Raw genomic sequence first — 20,934 nt, 5'->3', positions numbered from 1 at the left:
GGGTTGCCCTTTCGCCGCCAGTTCGGGGCCATGCGGGCGGCGGGGAATGTGCGGCGGCGGCGGCGGGGAATGTGCGGGCCTCGAGCCCGGTAGCGGCCTCCAGAGAGCAAGGGGTCGGGGAAACAGCCCTGGGGAAGGGGGCGATGGTGTGTGAGGGAAGAAAGCGCCCCCAGGGGGCAGAGGCGCGTAGTGGGGAGGAATGGAGTAGTTGGGGGGGGGGGAGGATAACTTTTTGGGGAAGGGTCCAGTGAGGTGGAGCAGCTCTGGGGGAAGAGTCTTGTGAGGGGCAGTGCGGGGTGAGAGGAGATCTGGAGGGCATTGGGAGATTGCAGTTTAAGGGGAGGGTGAAGAGCAGCTCTGGGGGAGGTTGCAGGACAGTGCATATTACTTGGAAAACTATTGATGGATCTTATGTATATTATTCTGTTACACGTAGTCAACCCAAAGGTGTTAAAAGTGCTTGCTTAGTGAGTTTTTCACTACAAGTGTAGCCTAGATGCTGGTGCATGTGCTTGAGCTTTTCAGTGTCTCAAGGTCTCTTGTTTATTTGTCTAGAGTGTGATCATGTTTTGGCTAATAACAAACACAATTATAAATGCAAGTAGAGACTCATCACAATCATTGGCCTTCTGCTAAGGGCAGTTTCTACCATTTGGGGCACTGGGGATACTGTTGCTTCTCACATTTGGTCTTGTTGCACTGTCATTCTTTTCAGACAACAGTTACTATGTTTGACAGCTATCACTACTCCCTGGATTGTTTTAAAGCAGGCGTGGGGAACCTGAGGCCCTGGGGGCGGATGTGGACTCCAGCTTGCTTGGATACGGCCCCCAAGTCTCAGGGCTCCCCCCAGCACTGGGGAGCCTGTGCTGGCGCTCCAGCCTCCCCCCGCTCTCCGCTGCCCACCTGTGGGGCTGAAGCACACAAAATCTGTTAGGGTGGGTCCCCTTAGGCTCTGGTGTGCAAGGAGAATGCGGGAGTGTCTCCTCAGTTGGATCTGGGGGCCACAACATTGAGAGTTGTTTTTGTTTGTTTTGAGGGTTTTTTTGGTTCTCATTTGTGTGCAGTCCCTGACTGATTTATTTCCTGTTGGTCAGCTGCCTAGACCCAAAAAAGGTTTACTACCCCTGTTTTAAAGTTAAGCAGTAAAAACTCAGATTTTAATGTTTGGGATTCTGTATCAGTTAGATAAGAGAGCTGACATTTATTACCCTTATCAGCATTGATTGCAGGAGGATTCCCTATGTGACAGCAGCTAGTAAAATATTAACTTTCTTTTCTTGGCTTTACAGGTGCAAACAACCAGAAGAGCAGATCCTAATGAGTTACGGAACATATTTTTGCAGGTAAACTGATTTATTTGATTGACAGTTATTTCATTAACTCTTAAAATACCTTGACATTTTTGTATGCCAAAGTATGGAACACACATTTTATATTGCACTCAACAATCTTGCTTTAAAGATCAATGTGATTTTTAAAGTTTACATTGTTTATTTTGAAAGGCCCTTTTGGGTTTGAGTGGCATTAAGGTAAACTGACAGGCTACGTCTAGATTGCATCCCTTTTTTGTAAAAGGGATGCAAATTAGACGTATCGCAATTGCTAATGAAGCGGGGATTTAAATCTCCCCCACTTCATTAGCATAAAAATGGCTGCCGCTTTTTTTTGGCACGGAGCTTTGCCGGAAAAAAGCGCTAGTCTAGACGCGGATCTTTCGGAAAATAAAGCCTTTTCCGAAAGATCCCTTATTCCTCTTAAAATAAGGGATAAGGGATCTTTCGGAAAAGGCTTTATTTATTAAATCCTCGCTTCATTAGCAATGGCGATACGTCTAATTTGCATCCCTTTTACGAAAAAGGGATGCAATCTAGACGTAGCCATACTGAAACAAGTTATGGCTTAACACTTCTTTCCATCAAATATTTTTTAAATAATTACAATATTTCCTCTATAACACAAAAACAAACTCCCAAACCCTAAGATGCCTTATTTTTTCAATGAATGCTTCTCAAGAATATATAAAAAAATCTATCTGGAAAGTGGTTTTATACCGTAGATTTTCATGATTTTCTTATAAAAATGTTGGATTATAGTTAGGAGTTTCAAAAAATCTACATCTCCTCAACATGCTGTGTTTGTGTGTGTATACCAGTCTGTTTACATCATATTAATTTCTTAGTCTAGGGTGCCCAAATTGGTATGTGTATATGGAATTATGAGAAACTTTTTTTCTCCCCTCTCTGATTTCACTAAAGCCACCATAAAGATAATTCTATAAGGAAAACAAAATTATGAAAGGAAGTCTTTGTAAAAAGATTGACATGCTCAGATGTGGGGCAGTGTGTCCTTGATTGTGTCCTTTAATATTTTAATTTTATTCTGTGTAAAAGAAATATTTCTTTTACATTCAGTAATTTTTGAGTAGCGTAAAACACTTTAGCTAGACTATAGTAAATGAATAATTATAAATTAAGGTGTTCCACTGGAAATAATACAATAATAACACAAATTCCCATTATGTCACCCTTCACATATGACCTTTGACCCTATATTATCAAGTTCCCAGAGGGGATAAGGAGCCAAGAGATCCTTTTGGATTACATCTAGCCATCACATTTTTTTCATAGATAGTTAATTGGAATACTCTAAACATTGAAATGTTACATTTGAATGATAGTGTAATTTTTTGACATCTGATATACCATGTAAAGATATTTTTCCAGCATAAAAGTGTACATGGGCAGTATGGTATTTAGTCTTAAAGCAGGGATGGGGAACCTAAGGCCTGGGGGCTGAATGCAGCCTCCAGCTTGCCTGGTTCTGGCCCCTGAGGTTCAGGGATCTCCCCCAGCATTGGGGAACCCACGCTGGCCTTCCAGGCCCTCCACTGCCCCCTTCTGGAGCTGGAGCACACAAAATCTACTAGCCTGAGCCCCCCTTGGCACTGATGCATGAGAGGAATGGGAAGAGTCATTTTTCTTCCCTCGGAGGCCACATCATTGAGGGTTTTTTTTAATTTTCACTTTTATGAGAGCCCCCAGCTATTTTTTTTCTGTGTGTCAGGGACTCCCAACCAAAAAGGCTCCCCACCCCGTCTTAAAGCATAAAATAGTTAAGTATTAATGTATTGAAGTACAAATACATATTAGATCTGTAAAAGCTGCTTTAATGACTTGTGGATTTCTGGTAGTTAAGCAGACCATCAAACTAACATTTTGCAAGTCATACACAAGACTTGAAACATGACTGGGTTGTTTTCTGATATTTGATGTGTTTCCCTTTTCACATAATCTTATTCTGTACAACTGGAATGCATTGCATAATGCATCTCATATGTGCTTTTTTGGCTTCTGTTATATTTTGAAGCAGGAATTTTTGTTGCTGATAATTAAATTTAAAATAATTTAATTCAAGTCATGTGTGTTGTATTTTTATCCTTAGCACGGTGCTAAATCTGTAAATTCTCCATATAAAGTTAAATATTTTCCTGGAAGGTGGGCAGTTTATTGGTTTTTTTAAATGTAGTAATTCCACGAGCTCTACAGCTGATATGCAAAAGATATAAAAAGCTGTAGGAACGTAAACATTTTAAATTGTGCTACTATTTAGAGGCTGTTATGCAACAAATTAAGGAAAAGTTACATATTAGAAAGAGATCTTTTGTTTCTTTCTGATAATTTGGCAAATTACGTGATTTTGAATCCTGTTTGTGCTATGTTGGAAGGTTATGAATAAACTTATTTATATATTTTTTTATCACAACAGAAACTCCCCAGACAAACATGAATGGGACCTTGTTGAGAAATACTGTTAATTTTACAACAAATTTCATGAGTCAGATATGTTGTGCTCTTTGCTTATGATGCAAGTCTGTTCCATGTTCAGCTAAAGGGCGTGCATTCCTGCCTAAATTTGGCTTGCCTTGAAAATAGACATAAGTAACGATGAGGATCATGAAGAGGACTAAGTTCATGTTCACTTTGCACTGTAATACAGGGTGTCCTTATCTGTTTTCCTGTTCACATGATGCATTCTGCTAAATGTTATCATTCAGTTCCCATGAATATATTAGTGTGTATGCTGTACACATATTATCTGAATTGGTGAAGCTTATTTTAAGATTTTATTGTTTAAATTATTAAAACGTTAGCAGCAAATCTTTTTATTTTTAGACTATAAAAGCATAAAGGAACAAACAAAGGAGAAGTTGAAATGGAGAGCAGGAGAGACACAAATCTCTTTAGGACAGTTTTTATCTAATTTCCTAGTGAACCTCAATTTTTTTCCCCAGAGGAGATACAGCTGAATGTGGGAAGTATCTTGTTGAATGAGTCTCTATCTGTTGAACCCAAAATGGAACTGAACCATCAAGAAAGATAAAGAAACATGCTACTCTTTTCTGTTTATTTAAAATACAGTGCCATTTTTCCATTAAAAGTCAATTTTCCCAAATCTGTTGCATCTGATTTAATAAGAATTGTGAGAGGGATACCTGTGAATTGTTTCTTTTGTCAAGCATAAAGTTTGGAGGACAAGAAGAAATATTAATTTAATCTGAAAACCAATATGATGCCATTCAACTGTATGTTAAAAAAACAGATTGTGCTTGGCTTAGACATTATGTTGTGGTGATTGAAAACAAGATGTTCAGATTAATCAGATACTAAGTTTTGAATTATGTTTTTTGTGTGTTGTAAGAATTTTCTATTGCAAGGAAATTATTTGGAAATGAAGAATCCATTTTAATTGTAGTTTAAAGTTTAATGTGTAATAAAGTAAATTTATTTTAGTTTTGGAGTAAATTAACTTCTTAACAAAGTATAGATAATTATGTGATATATCTTTAATCAAACCTTTTATTTGTTTCATGCTAAGAGATACTTGCCTTATAGATTATATCACCGAAAGGTCACTTGAGGCCAGATACTATGAATTTATAAATACATGCCAAGAGTGAAAGGCTTACCTACTTTGTCACTTCTTCTTATGCTGGATTTTGGCCAGCACCTTTTCTAAATATCATGACCTTCTCATTTGGAGCTGAGAATAATGTCAGATATTGCTTTATTTATTTGTGTAAAAATAAATTCCAATAGTTTCTTTATTATAAAATAATCCACAATTTAATAAAAGTACTGTTGTTTGATTAGTTTGTGTCTAATGAAATAGGATAATTATGTTTACAGTATTATATGCTTAAATACTTACTCTCTTTCATGTGCCCTTGACTGTGTGCTCCCTTTCTATAACTGAATTCTGCTGCTGCTGTTTATATTTTCAGTACCCTGTACATTCTGTGATTTTGCATATGCAGACTTTCCTGTGGAATGCTCTCTATCTCCATCAAAATCATGATCTATATTCTAAGTTTTCAGTATTTTAAAAACATTGTTTCTGGTACATATGTTTGGAAAGGAAACTTGACCTGAGTTTGCAAACATGCAGGAAGCCTGAAAAAATAGCTCTGATAAAGTGTGAACTATCCTGTTCATTTTAACGGAGTGTTAATTATTAAGTCTAAGACAACAGTTTATTGTTTGTCATGTGGTGAGTCCCACAGCTCCAGTCAAAATAAGGGTCTGTTTCGTTAGCTTTTGTACAAATGCTTAAATAGATGCAGTCCCTGTTTCAAAAACTTTCCAGTCTAAGACAAAGACACAAGTAGTTGTTAACAAGAAAATAGGAGATGATGGATGAAGATAATTAGGATAGGTTTGGAGTCATTTAAAGTTGTTTGTTATTTTAACTAGCATTATCCATCCTGTTGTGATGGTAGACATACACATGGCCTCCTCCCTCCCTGCAGTTCTCGGGGGTAGGGAGGCTAGGGCTGGCTCGGGCCACATGGTTGCCTGCCTTCCTGCTGCTCCAGGGCCCGGGATGCTGGAGATACATGGCCTCCTCCCTTCCCGCTGTTCCCGGGGCCAGGAAGGCTTGGGACAGCTCGGGCCGCAGGGCCTCCTCCCTCCCTATTACTCCCGGGGGTGGGGAGGCTTGGAGCGTGTTGCCTTTTCCCTCCCCACTGCTCTGGGGATGCTGGGGCACACTCACGCTCTTCCCCTCTGTGTTGTGGGAAGTAGAGAGGAGCACTTGGCGTGCTGCTCATCCTCCTCCCCTGCTAGTGATGGGGGCGGAGCCTCAGCAGAGGGAGCAAGGCTGTAGGTGGGCTTGGGGGCCTACCTGCCCCATGAAACTTCTCAAGTCTTCCCAAATGTTCTCTGTTGCAGATTGATTCTTTTCTTTTTATATTAGTACAGATACAGATTACAAGGAGTAAATGTAAATGTTAGTTTTTAATCATGTCACTGCTGATAATTTTAACATAATAATATTATCCCACAATCCCAAACAACTTCCACACTTTCTCTGGAGCCAAAAGCTCAGCCTGCCTCTTGGTTAGATTTTAACAGCTTCTCTGATAACTTCTGTGATGCAGTTATGGATCGTCTAGACAAAAATATATTTTCAGTAGCAAAAAACTATGAAATGCTGAAGATTAAAAATGTGGACCACAGTTTACAGTAACTGGAATGTAACAAAAAATGAACACTAAAGCTACTTTATGTATTGTAGTCATTTTGTGTTTAATAAGACAAAATACTCAGTTATTTTAAATGGAGCTTCTCCAGTATTTCTGAGATGCCAACCAGAGATCTGCAGATATATGGGAACCTTGCTGCAGAAATTAGATACTGCATATACATGTTCCTGTAGTGTTTGTCTTAAATATTGTATGCACATTAGAATATTATACAAATATCCCAAAGTCTGAAAATTGTTTTATAATGAGCAAGCATAGTATCACTTTTTAATATCTAAGGCTTCTGTAGTGATAGTGGCTGCATCCTGCATTTGCAAGGTGATTAGAGTAGATTAGGTATGTTCTGCCTCAGATTACTGTCATCTTAAAACCAGGCATTTCTTCTACTTTTCTTCAGAAATTCTAGAATTTTAAATATTAAAACAACAAGGAGACCTGTCATCCCTTAGAGACTATTAGATTTATTAGGGTATAAAATTTAATGGGTAAACTCCACTTCATCAAATGAATTGGGACTCCAATTCATTTGATGAAATCTGCTTTACCCGCAAAAGTTTATGCCCTTATAAATCTGTAAGTCTCAAAGATGACACAGGACTCCTTGTTGTTTTTGCAGATATAGACTTACATGGCTACTCCTCTGAAACATTAAAGGGATAATTTCAATATAGTTAATGTGTCCTGGCATAAGATAAACACTTGTAACTTGTCTGAAGATGGTGCATTTGTATGGAGGAATCTACAGAGAATCTTGTCTTCTGGCAAGTTATAAATATGGCCCTTAATTGGGTTAAGTTTGAACATGCCTTCAGACACTTGTGGGTTCCTGCTCTTCATGTTTATATTTGTAGGAGTTGCTTGTTTTGTTTTTTCAGAAAAACCTAGATTATTTTACTTGTTCTTTAAATCAAACAGACCAACTTTTCACTTATGAAGTCAGCTTTTACAAAGTCATTTTTACCTTTTGGACTTAATGGAAAGACTAGATACAAAGCACTGTTCTGGAATTTTGGGTAATGGGGGTGGGTGCAGTCTTAGACACTTGTCTGTCTTAGAAACACACTGAGTACATTTCTACATTGGCATTACCTATAACTGAGAACTCAGATCTCATTTGTTCAGTGTGCACTAGGAGGAGCTTGTGATTTTTTTTTTTGTAAATATTTCACAGCCTTGGGGTTTGTGAAAAATAGATTTTTACTGTATATTTGAGGGAGTTTGTCCATCTGTCCATCTACTTGTGTGTTTGTCTGTTTTGCTCAATTATATGGTAAGAGCTAGGACCATAAAATTCAGTATGCAGCTTCCTCTTATCATAACTTAAAGTAAGGGTAAGGGTTCAGTTGTGCCAGCAGAATTGGATGTGCCTTGAATGGGATTGCTTCTAAAAACCATACAGAAAAGAGAGACAATCACCAGGCAGGTGAAAGGGGCTGGCTCAGGACATGCCTTCTGGCCTCAGACTGCCCCAGACCTGATCCTCCTAGCCCCCAGGCTGTTCGTCTGTTAGGGAGCGAAGGGAAAGTCCAAAGTTTGCTGCATTTTTGTCATTCTGGCTTGGGAGTGTAGGGGCAGACAACCTGGACCTTCCCTAGCCAGGGGATGTACACCCTTCCTTTGGCTGTACCTGCTAGAGCTGCCATGGCTATAGAGAGGCACTTCTCATATGGCCTCAGGTTTCTGTGGTGAGAGAGGCCTGGGGTAGTCCTCTCTCCCTTGGGCAATCTGCATACTGAATCTATCATCCCCATCCCCACCCCAGAGCAATGATTTAAATGAAGCATGTCCATCTTAATTTTAGATTTTTAGAAAATAAAATGAAGTAAAGGACCCAAGCAACTCTGGGTAAATATTCTAGTTAATCTATATTTAAATGTGTTTGCTCAAGAACCATTATGTAAATTAAGTAGTGGTCAGGAAAGAGAGTCAGTAGTCAAATTGAGCTGGCTTGTGGTGTTTCGGTAAGATGTTACATTTGGGGCGATTCCAGAATATAAACTTTAATTTCAAAATAACTAACTATTTATGATCGTGAACAAGTGCAAGGATTTTTTTTTTTTTTAGCCTGGACACAACCTGATATAGAGGTCAGAGGTGTGAACTGCCCCAATTCCTCTCCATATGTGTTAATTCTGGAACATAACAATTTGAATATAAATTCTGTTAATGTTCATTGATGCAAATATGCAAGGAAATATGGCATCAGCTGACAATTATTCCTTCATATGAAGTATAAAGAGGAATGACCATATGAATATCTGCATAACCCATTGAAAATGTCATCTTGTTTTGGAATCTCAAGCATAGGCTTGTTTCGTTAGGAGAGCTTTGGAAAGTAACAATACTTTGTTTTCTCTGGATTAAAATCCCTAAAATTAATTCAGCCTAATATTTTTAAATATGGGAATCTGTCTAAAATGGCAAAAGTAGTAATTAGAGATCAATAGTAGTTGGAAATATGGAATTTAGTAGTAAAATCATTTGTGTTTTGGGTATGCTGAAATATTAAAAGGATACATTAAGAGTAAATTTGGCCTCAAATTCAGGTTTTGAAACTCGAATAGTAATGTTTCTAGTTATCTCTCCCAGCACTATTTGTATTGCACGTTGCATTAATAAATTAAAACCAGAAAGTGAGAACAATTTATATCATATATATGTAGTACAAGATATAAAGAAAGCAAATGATTCAACAGAATAAGGGTGAAATACAAAACCTTAACTTTGTTCAGTTTTAATTGGAGTATTTTTTACAACTAAGTTTTAACATGAGTGCCTATAGACTATAGCTAAAATACAATCAGTTGTCTCTTTAGACAAAGGCTCCTACCCACTATTCATGGACACAGATTCTATAAAGGCTTTTATAAAAACCCTGTTGTTATAGACATTCCTCGTGACAAAGAGAAAACATTCCATCCTTATAAATCTATTGTTTTGGTTGGGTGTATCATACTGATATGTAGGTTAATGTGAGCATTTGAGCCTGTGAAAGATAATGATAAATTCATATATGTGTTGCAGATTTTTTTTGAGGTATAGCAAAACATAAGTTTATTTAATTTCAGTATTTGTGATTTACCACTTTGTATTTGAGAAGCTTGGGTCAGAACTCAGTACATGTGAGATGTAGCTGACTTTAAGTCTGTTTAAGGTTCTTCTGGTTTACCTCATGTTTTACTTTATATATTTTTAAATCTTTTTTTTTAATTTACAACTTCAAAATGTTTGTCTCAGCCCCCCATACTTTATGGAAATTGGCTTATGAGTGTGAATCTGCATAAGATGCTTGATGCAAAACAGATGATATGACATCATTTAAAAGGTTGTTGTCCCCTGAATCTCTAAATTCTATTTGTGCATATATCATTCTTGTATGTGAAGTTAGAAATATGAAGTGTAGATATGTTTATAATTCTAAATGTGCTAATGAGGGCCTTTACTGATACTCCTGAAACTTAGGGCTTGTCTAGACTGCCCGTGGCTTTCGAAAGAAGATATGCAAATTTGTGCTGATTTTGCATATCTTCTTCCAATCCCATTTTCGGCAGAGTGTTTTTGGAAAAAAAGCAGTCTAGATGCAGTTCTTTCGGGGGAAAAAAACTTTTTCGAAAGAACTGCTTATAGCCTGCTTTTAAAAAAAAACTCTTCTGAAAATGGGATTGGAAGAAGATATGCAAAATCGGCACAAATTTGCATATCTTCTTTTGAAAGTCACGGGCAGTCTAGACGTGCCCTTAATGACTCAGTACTCAAACCAATGACCTGTGAACAGTCTTGTGTGTTCTCTAAGACCAAACTGTGGTTGGTCCCAGAACACGTGATGCTGAAACCCATTTTGGATCTTATACTTTTTCACACGAAGTGAGAAAAATTTGAACTGAGCACAAAGAATTTCTGCCTTGGGCTAAAAGGATATGGAGGTGGGATCCACACAATAGAGGCTATTGTCAGATGCCAGGAGAGTCCTTCCCCTTACAACTGGAAACATCTAAGACTAAACAGGAGGAAGGAGCCAAACTAGGAGGCTGCTTAGCTTGTGAAAGTGATGTTTAGAGCAACTATTTAGAGTAAGGCTCTAAATTTAAACAAGTTTGTTAGTGGATTAGGATTATCTGGTGTTTTTTGTTTATTTTAATTTAGTAATTTACTTTAGTCTGACTGTTTTCACTTGCAACCACTTAAATTCTCCTTTTTGTACTTAATAAATACACTTTTGTTTATTATTAAGCCCCATGTAAATAATTGTTACATGGTGAAGAGGAAGCAACCGCTATGCATACCTATCTTTTATTGATAAAGAGGGAGAATTTATAAACTTTCTCCATGTAAAACTTTTACACAGAATAAGACAGATTTATTTGGGGTTTTGGTTCCTTTTGCAGATGGTTTTCTGGGTGTTTAGGCCTGATAGCTGAGCCTTCCTGGAGCAGAACTGGTTCAGTGTCTTTGTTGCTCTACAGGGGGGTGATTATTCCAACTCTGTGTATTGGCTGGGGGACACCAGAGGATCTGGCTCAGCAGGCAAGGGTGGTGGGGAATTCCAGAGGGCAGGAAGGCATGTGTCAGTGGCATGATCAGCACACTGGGGGACAACCCCAAGGGGATTTCTGTAATCTAACCTGTCAGAATGTTGAGTGTAACTTCTTTTTTGAAAATCTAGCAAACTTGTTTTCCCTGCCCAAATTCTTTGATACTTACCTGGCTTTCCATGCTGTTTCAGTTTTTCCACACATTCATTCTCTGACTTTGCTCTAGTTGAAGTGAATGGGTTTTAGATATAAAATATTACAATGTCTTAGAACCACACAGTTATGTCTTTTCACCTGCCTCAAGTGTTATTTTTTGTGGCCAGTTGCTCTTATATTAAAAATTTAAAAATAGAGGCTTTTCAATTCTGGAGCTAAGAAAAAGGGAAAGAAGGACCCTTTCATGATGGTACGGAGACCAGAGGCTTTGGCTTTCTTTCTGTATATTCTTACAAATAGGTATGTTTGTATTAATGCATTAAAAAAACCCTGCAACATCCATACTCTACTCCTATTACCTGGATAAAGTGGAAATGGGGTCCATAAAGGTTGCTTTGAGTAATATGTTTTGTTGCATGTGTCTTCCTAAAACCGGATGAGGCTTTTGAGAGCAGACAGGCAGCAGGTTGTGTCCATGGTACAGAGGTAGGGCCCCACGGGGGCTGAAGCTTGGCCTGCCCTTCCTGACCTCGACTCAATTTCTGTCTGCTGGGCTGGTCATGTGTCTTTCCTGCCAGCGTTGCACTGCTTCTGCCCTGTTCTTTAACCCCAGCGCTAGCCCTTCTCAGACCCACCCCAGGAGGCATAACCCCCATTCTGGAATGACTTACTGCCTTCCAGCCTGTGGATTTGGTGGACTCTGGCCATGATGGGCCTGGTGTATGGGCCTGATGTTAAGCGGGTGTGGCACAGCCCATCCAGACGCCCCCATGGCTGCACACCTGGCGAAAAAGCCATACAATAAGAATCAAAATTGATATTTCTGACACTTTAAGTTTTATAATTTCCCACAAACTAGAGATTCAAAGTTGTGACTTGTTCTTGGTTCATCGTATGTTAATATACTTTTCTTCCAAAGCTTCTGTGATACCACAGTAATGACATCCACCAGTCCACCTAAACAGCTGTTAAAAAGCTTACCAATTCTGCATTTCTGATTATTGGTTTTTAAGAGCTGGATAGCTAAGTTAGAGATAATAGTCTTTTAAGGACTTTCTCCTAATCATTTTCATAATGTCAGTATTGAAAATGTAGCATGAAAACTACGGTCATTTATAACTTTAAATAAGAAATGATGTGGTCCTAATGATTAGTCTGAATTTATGCAAATACATAAGCATATGAGCAAATTTGTAATCTGCTTTTTTTGTTCAAGGATGTGCTGGTATGTGAATACATTATTTGTTCTGCTGTTTTCTGATTTGTTGTGTGAAATGACTGTCTTGTTGACACGTGAACTGAATAGAAGCCCTAAATCACAAAGCAATTATTATTCTATACAGTATTTCATGATTTTAAAGTTGATATTTGACTAACTGTACCAATTCAATAACTGGGCCAATTCAATAATCGCTTAACTAATTAGCATATTATATTGTTTTGTTTTCTCTTTTAATTTAGTATGCCACTGTTGAGAAAGATGAAGAGCATTACATGACACCAGGAGATTTTGTGCGGAGATATCTAGGACTGTACACCGACCCACAATATAATCCTAAAACAGTGGAATTATTGGCCGGAGTAGCAGATCAAACAAAAGATGGGTGAGAACTTTGCTTTCCATTAAAGTCTTTATTTGGGAAATAATTTAGTATTTCTTCTGGTTAATTTATTGCCTTCTAAATAGTATCTTAGTATTTTTGTTGCACTGTTCGCATTTATTTGTTTACCTAACAAATGAGATTTTCTCAAGCACAGTAAATAATTTGTTTCAGATTCGTGAGAATATAAAGTGTAACAAAGTGCAGATATAAGGTGCTTTAACTGACGTGTTAACATAGTATTTGTTAGTATAGGGGTTTAGCCATAGGCCATTTTGGATGCTTGACAGAATATCTACATTTGAGATTAAATTAAGTACATCCCTTTTTTTCATGATTGCCATGGAGAAGTTCATCCTCAGTTTATTCAGTTCCATGATAAATAATTGTAAAATATCCATAATTAAACATGGCTTGGAAAAATAGAAAAGAGGTCATGCATCTCTCTTGTGTAGTCTTTCTAATACCCCACTGCCAGCATTCACATACAGAGCACACTACTGAGAACCTCTTAAAAATGCTGATAGGAAGAAAAATATTTATCTAATCAAGATAAGGTTATACTGCACAAAGGTTTTTAATAATTGCATATGGTCAGTAGTTTTTGTTTTTAAATTGCTCTCTGAAACTATTTCACAAAGCACACGCAGTCTTCTAAGATATGTTACTTTTTAACCTGCTCTGCTCTAAAGCAGCCTTGCCTGCTTTCTCTTCTCCATTGCTGCATGTAGGCTTCTAGGTTTGGCATTGTATTGTAGCAAGAATAGATGTTGTTAAAGTGGAGCCAAGAGGTTAAGAAGCATCTGAGCAGAGGTCAAAAATACCATCAGAGAGGAGTGGGCATTTTGTAGAGAAAAGATGGAAGACTGCTATTAAAATAGAATACAATCTATTTTTTATAGATAAATTTCATTTATTTGAAATTGAAAGCCTCTCATTTTCGTTGGTTGTGTAAGTGTAAATCTGACCCTGGATGGTACTTAGATGTTTTTTGTTTTCCTTTATTGTAGTATTTTAGAATATATTAATATATTGCAAGGACCCTGATCAAAAAGGGTTAGCATCTGCACTTTATAAATAAAATTATCATTCTGTGCAATGCATATAATTTGTGTTAAATGGAGAAAGAATTTACTCTTTGTTATTTAGTTACATAATGTTTGTTAAATAAGGTTGCAACATTTCTCCTTGGACTTCTAGGAGGTATTTGATAACCTAAAGCAGTTACATTACTGATCTGACATTTGGATTTAATGGAATGTATCACCACCAATATGACTGATGATAGGTATTTTTTGAAATCATGCACTATAATAGGCTATTTGATGATCAGTAAGCAAGCAAATCTGTTATATTTTTCTTTCTGCTAGAGTGGTTGGTCATCTTTTAGAAGTGTGTTCATTTGAAGATAGGGAGCTATGGCCTGCGGTGGAGAGGTGGGGCCTACCGAAGTAAGGGCTGCTCCAAGCAGCACCTGCCTCCAGTGTGCCCCAGGGGCTGGAGTATCCCTATATCCACAGAGGGAGGGGAGCAGCTTCAGTCCCTATTGGTTAACTGGAACCAGTAAGCCTCACCTATTGCAGGTGAGGCTCACCTGTTAACCAGTTATATCCCTCTTTGAAGTGTGGTTTTATAAACACTTTTTGTATAGTTAGGAATCAAGAGTGTCTCTTAATTTTTATAGAGATCCTCAGACTGAGAAATTATTTTTTTTCCCTTCTGCTTTCTGTTTTGTGCATACCTTTTGTGTGGACAGTCTTGTATAGCAGGGGTTCCCAAACTTTTTCACACGGGGACCAGTAAATCCATTCATGAGCTTTTGGAGGACCTGTAACATTCATTTGCACATTTTCATATTAATTTCATATTAAGTTGTTTCTGGTCCTCCCAAAGCCCCCAGTGCCAGCGTTAGCAAAGCTTTTGATACAATCACCCACAATATTCTTGCCAGCAAGTTAAGGGAATATGGATTGGATAAATGGACTGTAAGATGGCTGACTAGATCAGGGTTTCCCAAAACCATTTACTTTAGTTGGAACCCGTTTTTTTTTCAGTACCGTTTTTTGCAGCCCAAAAATATAAACACGTATAAAAAAAGAATGGAAAAATGAATAAATTTTCAGTGTTTCACCCGACTGCATCCTCTGCCCAGCCTGGGCCAGGACTTGGGGGACCCGGTGCCGCATGGGCACTCCAGGAGGTGGGAGCAGAAGCAGATTGGGAGTACGGTATCTGGCTAGGAGGGTGTCAGCCGACGGTCAGAGCAGTGTGTGTGTGTATGTTTCCGAGAAAAGGTTTAACGTCCATGTCTTTACTGCTAGGACCGGGGTCCCATCGCAGAGGGTGGCCAGCAGGCCAACAGACGCCCCGAGTTTATAGGAAGAGCTTATTACGCTTCAGATTTTAGCTGCTAGAATTTCATAATTCCTTCGCAGCGGGCAGCCTCGGGGAGACTGAGAAGCGCCCCAACTGAATTTTGCCACCTGGGTGTGACACAAATCCAAACGCCCAAGCTCTCCCTATGTCTGTCCCTTTATGACCGGCTGAAGTTCTTTTAAATTGTGCTTGGTTCTGTTACAGCAACTGAAGGAGTCAGGTTAAAGCTTAAACAGTTACAGGTTTATTTGAGGAAGCTTATAAATCATATGGTTGCAATGGCTATTGTTCTATTTCTTAACTATTAGCAAAATATAGATCTTAAAAATGGTTACAAAGAAGATAAAGATAGAAAAATAGAAATAATGGTACCAAGTAACAGCTTACTCTTTCTATGTGTACACTTAAGACAGAGGACCACATCCAGGTACCATTTTTACCCCCTTCTGTGCCTCTCGACTCCAGCATGTCAGGCCAGGGCCGGTCCCTCAATTCCTAGGAAAGACGAAAATACGAGGTGGGCGTCCCCATAGAACCTCGGGAGGTCAAACACCTAACCCGACCAGCAGGTAGAGGGTAGAATGACACTCAAAGTGAGTGTGTGCTGGGCCCATCTTTTATAATCATGAGGTCACGTATTTCTCTTTCTTATCTGTCATGCCAATTGATGCTGGTCTGTCTGCTGTGAGACCAGTTCTTACAAGGGAGTTGTGAACTTAATTTACACTTGTAAGAGAGAATTGAGATGATTAAATTTTGAAGTACTGGACATTGTTTTCTCAGTGGGAAATTCCTCTTCCTGGGACTGTGTGTTCGAATCAACATAGGTGCCAGCCGCAGCCTCGAGGCCAGCTTATTGACTTAGCTGCTCTCTATCCACATATCTCTGTTTCAGCTTCTCAGGATCAGATGAGCCAGCATAGACTATGCTGATATTATTGCTCCTTCTCTGCCCTGTGCTTCAGAGAGGCAAATAAGATGGATGATATGGAGGCAGGCTGTCTGGCCACAGAGGGAGAGTGCAAGGAGGGGTAGGGTTGCCAGGTGTCCAGTTTTGTACCGGACAGTCTGGTATTTGAGGGTTTTGTCCAGGAAACAAATTGAGAAATTACCAGACATATAAAATGTCTGATATTTTCTAATTAGGTAAGTTTTATTATAATTATGTGTATCAGTCCTTAGCTGCGTGGCTGGTAGATGTGCTCATGCTGCCTGAGTGTGTCTACTGCCAGGCAGTTCGCAACTACTTGAGGGAAGATATGAGGGGACAAAATGGAATCCCCGATCAGACTCACTCGTCTGCCAGGGTCTGCATGTGCCTGGGTCAGTCCCCCTCCCCCCCACTTCTCCTCCCGATCTCCCCAGTCCAGCCCTGCAGCCCCCGTCCAGCCCTGCTTCCGGCGTCCAGTTCTCCCCGCCCCCCACCAATCTCCTCTGGTCAGCCCCGCTCCCCCGACGACCCCCTCCCCCACTGTCCCCGTCCAGCCCTGCTTCCGGCAGCTGGTTCTCCCGTCCTCCTCCTCCCGATCTCCTCTGGACAGCCTTCCACACCCCCCGTCCAGTCCTGGTTCTGCCGCCTACCCTCCCTGATCTCCGTGGGACAGCCCTGCTACCCCAACCCTGCTTCTGCCGCCCGCCCGCCCCCCTCCCCATCTCCACGAGACTTCCCCCTTCCCCTGCTTCTGCTGCCCACCCACCTGCCCCGATCTCCATGGGACAGCCCCGCTACCCCTAACCCTGCTTCTGCCGCCCGCTCGCCCCCCTCCCCATCTCTGCAGGACAGCCCTGCTACCCCTAACCCTGCTTCTGCTGCCCGCCCGCCCCCCTCCCCATCTCCGCGGGACAGCACCGCTGCCTCCAACCCTGCTTCTGCCGCCCGCCCACCTGCCCAGATCTCCCCGGGACAGCCCCACTGCCCCCAACCCTGAATCCGCCGGCCGCCCGCCTCCCCCCATCTCCATGGTACAGCCCTGCTGCCCCCAACCCTGCTTCCTGGCAGCTGGTTTCCCTTCTCCCTTGCCCCTCCTCCCAGCCCACCCTGCTCTGCTCCCCTCCCAGCAGTCATGCTGAGGCCTGGTATTTTTTTCCCACAGCTCGGTATCGAGCCGCGGCCCATAGTTTGGGAAATAATGTTGTATAGAGTGAGATCAGTGTATTCATGCAGATGATAAAATTTGGGGAAATAATGTATAATTTATTATCCAGAGTTTGGATTTTTTAGAGACAGAAGAAGTTGGAAAGTGGTTAAGGTATTGAGCATTATCTTACCCAGATTTAGCTCGCCTTCTCAGTTTTTGAGCATTTCTTTGTTCATCGGCTAATGGTAATTTTAGTACCTGCCATGAGTAAAGGCTGATGATATTTCCAATAGGGATGTTGTTAGCATGTAGTCAATTACACAATTAATGGATAAACTCAGGCTTATCAGTTAATCCATTACATGCACGCCCCCCCTGCTGTCTCTATATCAGAGGCAGCAATGGAGGGTGGGAGCTGATACTCATAGGGAACTAGCTTTAACCTGGCTCCCCATGTGTGCGGACTCCTGCGGAGCCACTTGCTCCCCCTGCTGCTGCCCATAAGGGCACCAGTGCAGGGAGGCAGGCAGGAGCCAGTGGTCATGAGGAGCTGGCTTAATAGCCGGTTCCCCCCAGCATTGGCTACTGTGGAGACTTACCCACTCCCTGTCACCTGCTGAGGCAGCAGCACAGGGGGTGAAGAGAACAGGTGGGAGCCAGTACATGTGGGATGCTGGCTTTCAAACCAGCTCCTTGTGCATATTGCTCAGCTCCCACTGAGCTGCCTGATCTCCCTGCCCCCATCAGTGGTAGTAGGGGCATGGGAAGAGAGGCTGAGCTGATACGCGCAGGGAGCTGGCTTTTAAACCAGTTCTTGACGCATGCCAGCTCTGCAGAGCCACCTGCCCTCCGCTCTATTGCTCCATATGAGTATCATCTCCCACTGAGCCATCTCTTGCCCCACAAAGGCAACAGTAGGGGGCGTGGGCAACCTCCCTGCCTCCCACAAAAGCAGCAGCCTGGGTGGCCAGGAGGGATCTGGTTCTCAGGGGGAGCCGACTTAAAAGCCTCCCCACTGCGCTGCTGCCTCTCATAAAGAGTGAGGTCTGGGGAGGGCAGGCAGGAGCTGGTACATGTGGGAAGTAGCTTTCAGGCCTGCTCCTGCAGAACCACCTGCACCCCCGTGTTACTGCCTCTTCATCAAAGGCAGCAAGGGATGGCAAGCAGGAGCCATTGCTCAGAGGGAGCCAGCTTTAATTTAAAAATAGTTTTACTGACTTCAATAGGAGTTTCTTTGGAGAAAGACACTACTTAATCTGGGTCAAAGGCGGTAAGGTGATAGGGAACAGCCAGCATGGATTTGTAAAGAACAAATCATGTCAAACTAATCTGATAGCTTTCTTTGATAGGATAACGAGTCTTGTGGATAAGGGAGAAGCGGTGGATGTGGTACACCTAGACTTTAGTAAGGCATTTGATATGGTCTCACATGATATTCGTATTAATAAGCTAGGCAAATACAACTTAGATGGGGCTATTATAAGGTGGGTGCATAACTGGCTAGATAACCATACTCAGAGAGTAGTTATTAATTATTCTCAATCCTGCTGGAAAGGTATAACAAGTGGGGTTCTGCAGGAGTCTGTTTTGGGACCGGCTCTGTTCAATATCTTCATCAACAATTTAGATATTGGCATAGAAAGTACACTTATTAAGTTTGCAGATGATACCAAGCTGGGAGGGGTTGCGACTGTTTTGGAGGATAGGATCATAATTCAAAATGATCTGGACAAATTGGAGAAATGGTCTGAGGTAAACAGGATGAAATTTAATAAAGACAAATTCAAAGTGCTCCACTTAGGAAGGAAGAATCAGTTTCACACATACAGAATGGGAAGCGACTATTTAGGAAGGAGTACGGCAGAAAGGGATCAAGGGGTTATAGTGGACCACAAACTAAATATGAGTCAACAGTGTGATGCTATTGCAAGAAAAGCAAACATGATTCTGGGGTGCATTAATAGGTGTGTTGTGAGCCAGACGTGAGAAGTCATTCTTCCGCTCTTCTCTGCACTGGTTAGGCCTCAGTTGGAGTATTGTGTCCAGTTCTGGGCACCACATTTCAAGAAAGATGTGGAGAAATTGGAGAGGGTCCAGAGAAGAGAAACAAGAATGATTTAAAGGTCTAGAGAACATGACCTATGAAGGAAGGCTGAAAGAATTGGGTTTGTTTAATTTAGAAAAGAGACGATTGAGGGGAGAAATTATAGCAGTTTTCAGGTATCTAAAAGGGTGTCATGAGGAGAAGGGAGAAAACTAGTTCATCTTGGCCTCTGAGGATAGAACAGGAAACAATGTGCTTAAACTGCAGCAAAGGAGGTTTAGGTTGGACGTTAGAAAAAAGTTCCTAACTGTCAGGGTAGTTAAACACTGGAATAAATTGCCCAGGGAGGTTGTGGAATCTCCATCTCTGGAGATATTTAAGAGTAGGTTAGATAAATGTCTGTCAGGGATGGTCTAGTCCAGTGGTCCTCAACATGGTGCCCGCGGGCACCATGGCACCCACGGGGGCATTTGTGTGTGCCCACCAAGTGCTCAGGGCTGGCCTGGCCCTGGGCATGTGGCGCATGCATGGTTCCGGAGCCGGCCCCGGGCGCATGGCGCACGGTGAGCGCCGGCCCCGGAAGTGCCGCAGATTGGCCGCCCACGCTCTGGGCGCGCAGCACTTGGAGGGGGCACCGGCCCCAGGTGCGCAGCGCTTGGGGGCGGGGGGAAGAGCGCTTGGGGGGGTGGCCCCGCCCCTGGTTGCGCAAGTGTCCCCGCCCTCTGATGCCCGGCGGGCGAATGGCCACGCCCCCTGGCTCCCGGCAACCTCCAATGGTTGGGGACCACTGGTCTAGTCAGTACTTGGTCCTGCCATGAAGGTGGGGAACTGGACTCGATGACCTCTCGAGGTCCCTTCCAGTCCTAGTATTCTATGATTCTATGATTTTATAGTTTGTTTGGTTAGGAAATTAAATGTACAATTACTTAACAATACTATGATGTGACTAGGTAATTGATTAAACGGGGGTTGGCTCCAGAGCTGCTCCAATCCGGCCCTCCACCCATCACAGCCTGGCTAAAGCGGCTTCCGCACTGCTGACAGGGGCTGGGCTGAGCTGGTAGCGTCCCTCACCTGCAATGGGCCCCGTGGTGCTTGAGCAGTCCTCTGTTTATGGTGGGTGGGTAGCTGCCCCAGCACCAACTGGTTAATGATTCACATCCCTAATGTCTATTAAACTCTTTAATAAAATAGGCATTTGTTCAATTGAGGTTTTCATATATGAACACAACAACTTATATGCTCAGTTCAATGAGTTCGTCCTTAGCATTGAGAGAACTGGAAGGCTATATTTTGCAAATTGAAATCAATAAATATATTTATTTTTAGAATACTTTCCGTGACAATTTGCAGAGATGTTACACCTGTTACTTTATTGCTACAGTTGCAGTTCATTTTTGTGATTTAAATTTATTTTTGAAATTTTAATGAAATAAAAAATACCTTACTGATGTTAAACTCACGTAGATAAATTAATGATGGAATGTGATTAAAATGGGCTTTGTCCTATACTGCAACTGTGTTTCTGGAAAAACATAAAACAACAAATAGTCTAGTAGCACCTTAAAGACTAACAAAACATGTAGATGGCATCATGAGCTTT

The 20,934-nt window shown here is 41.3% G+C and overlaps 1 protein-coding gene across 4 annotated transcripts in view; it reads left to right on the top strand.

Annotated features, from left to right (window-relative positions):
- The window catches only part of SLC25A12 (solute carrier family 25 member 12), an 88,482-nt gene that overhangs the window by 187 nt on the left and 67,361 nt on the right, over positions 1 to 20,934 (top strand). The window contains exons 1-3 of one of the 4 annotated variants that reach the window (XM_075933625.1): positions 59 to 146; positions 1,293 to 1,346; positions 12,694 to 12,836. In XM_075933625.1, the coding sequence (XP_075789740.1) occupies positions 144 to 146; positions 1,293 to 1,346; positions 12,694 to 12,836 (200 nt within the window). In that variant the 5' untranslated portion in view covers positions 59 to 143. Of the gene's footprint in view, positions 1 to 58; positions 147 to 399; positions 468 to 857; positions 939 to 1,292; positions 1,347 to 12,693; positions 12,837 to 20,934 lie in introns of those variants that run through there. The other 3 variants (XM_075933626.1, XM_075933627.1, XM_075933624.1) reach the window with 3 other exon arrangements.

Source organism: Pelodiscus sinensis, chromosome 7 (genome assembly GCF_049634645.1).
Source record: "Pelodiscus sinensis isolate JC-2024 chromosome 7, ASM4963464v1, whole genome shotgun sequence".
Lineage (NCBI taxonomy): Eukaryota > Metazoa > Chordata > Testudines > Trionychidae > Pelodiscus > Pelodiscus sinensis.
This window is presented reverse-complemented; position numbering and strand designations above follow the sequence as displayed.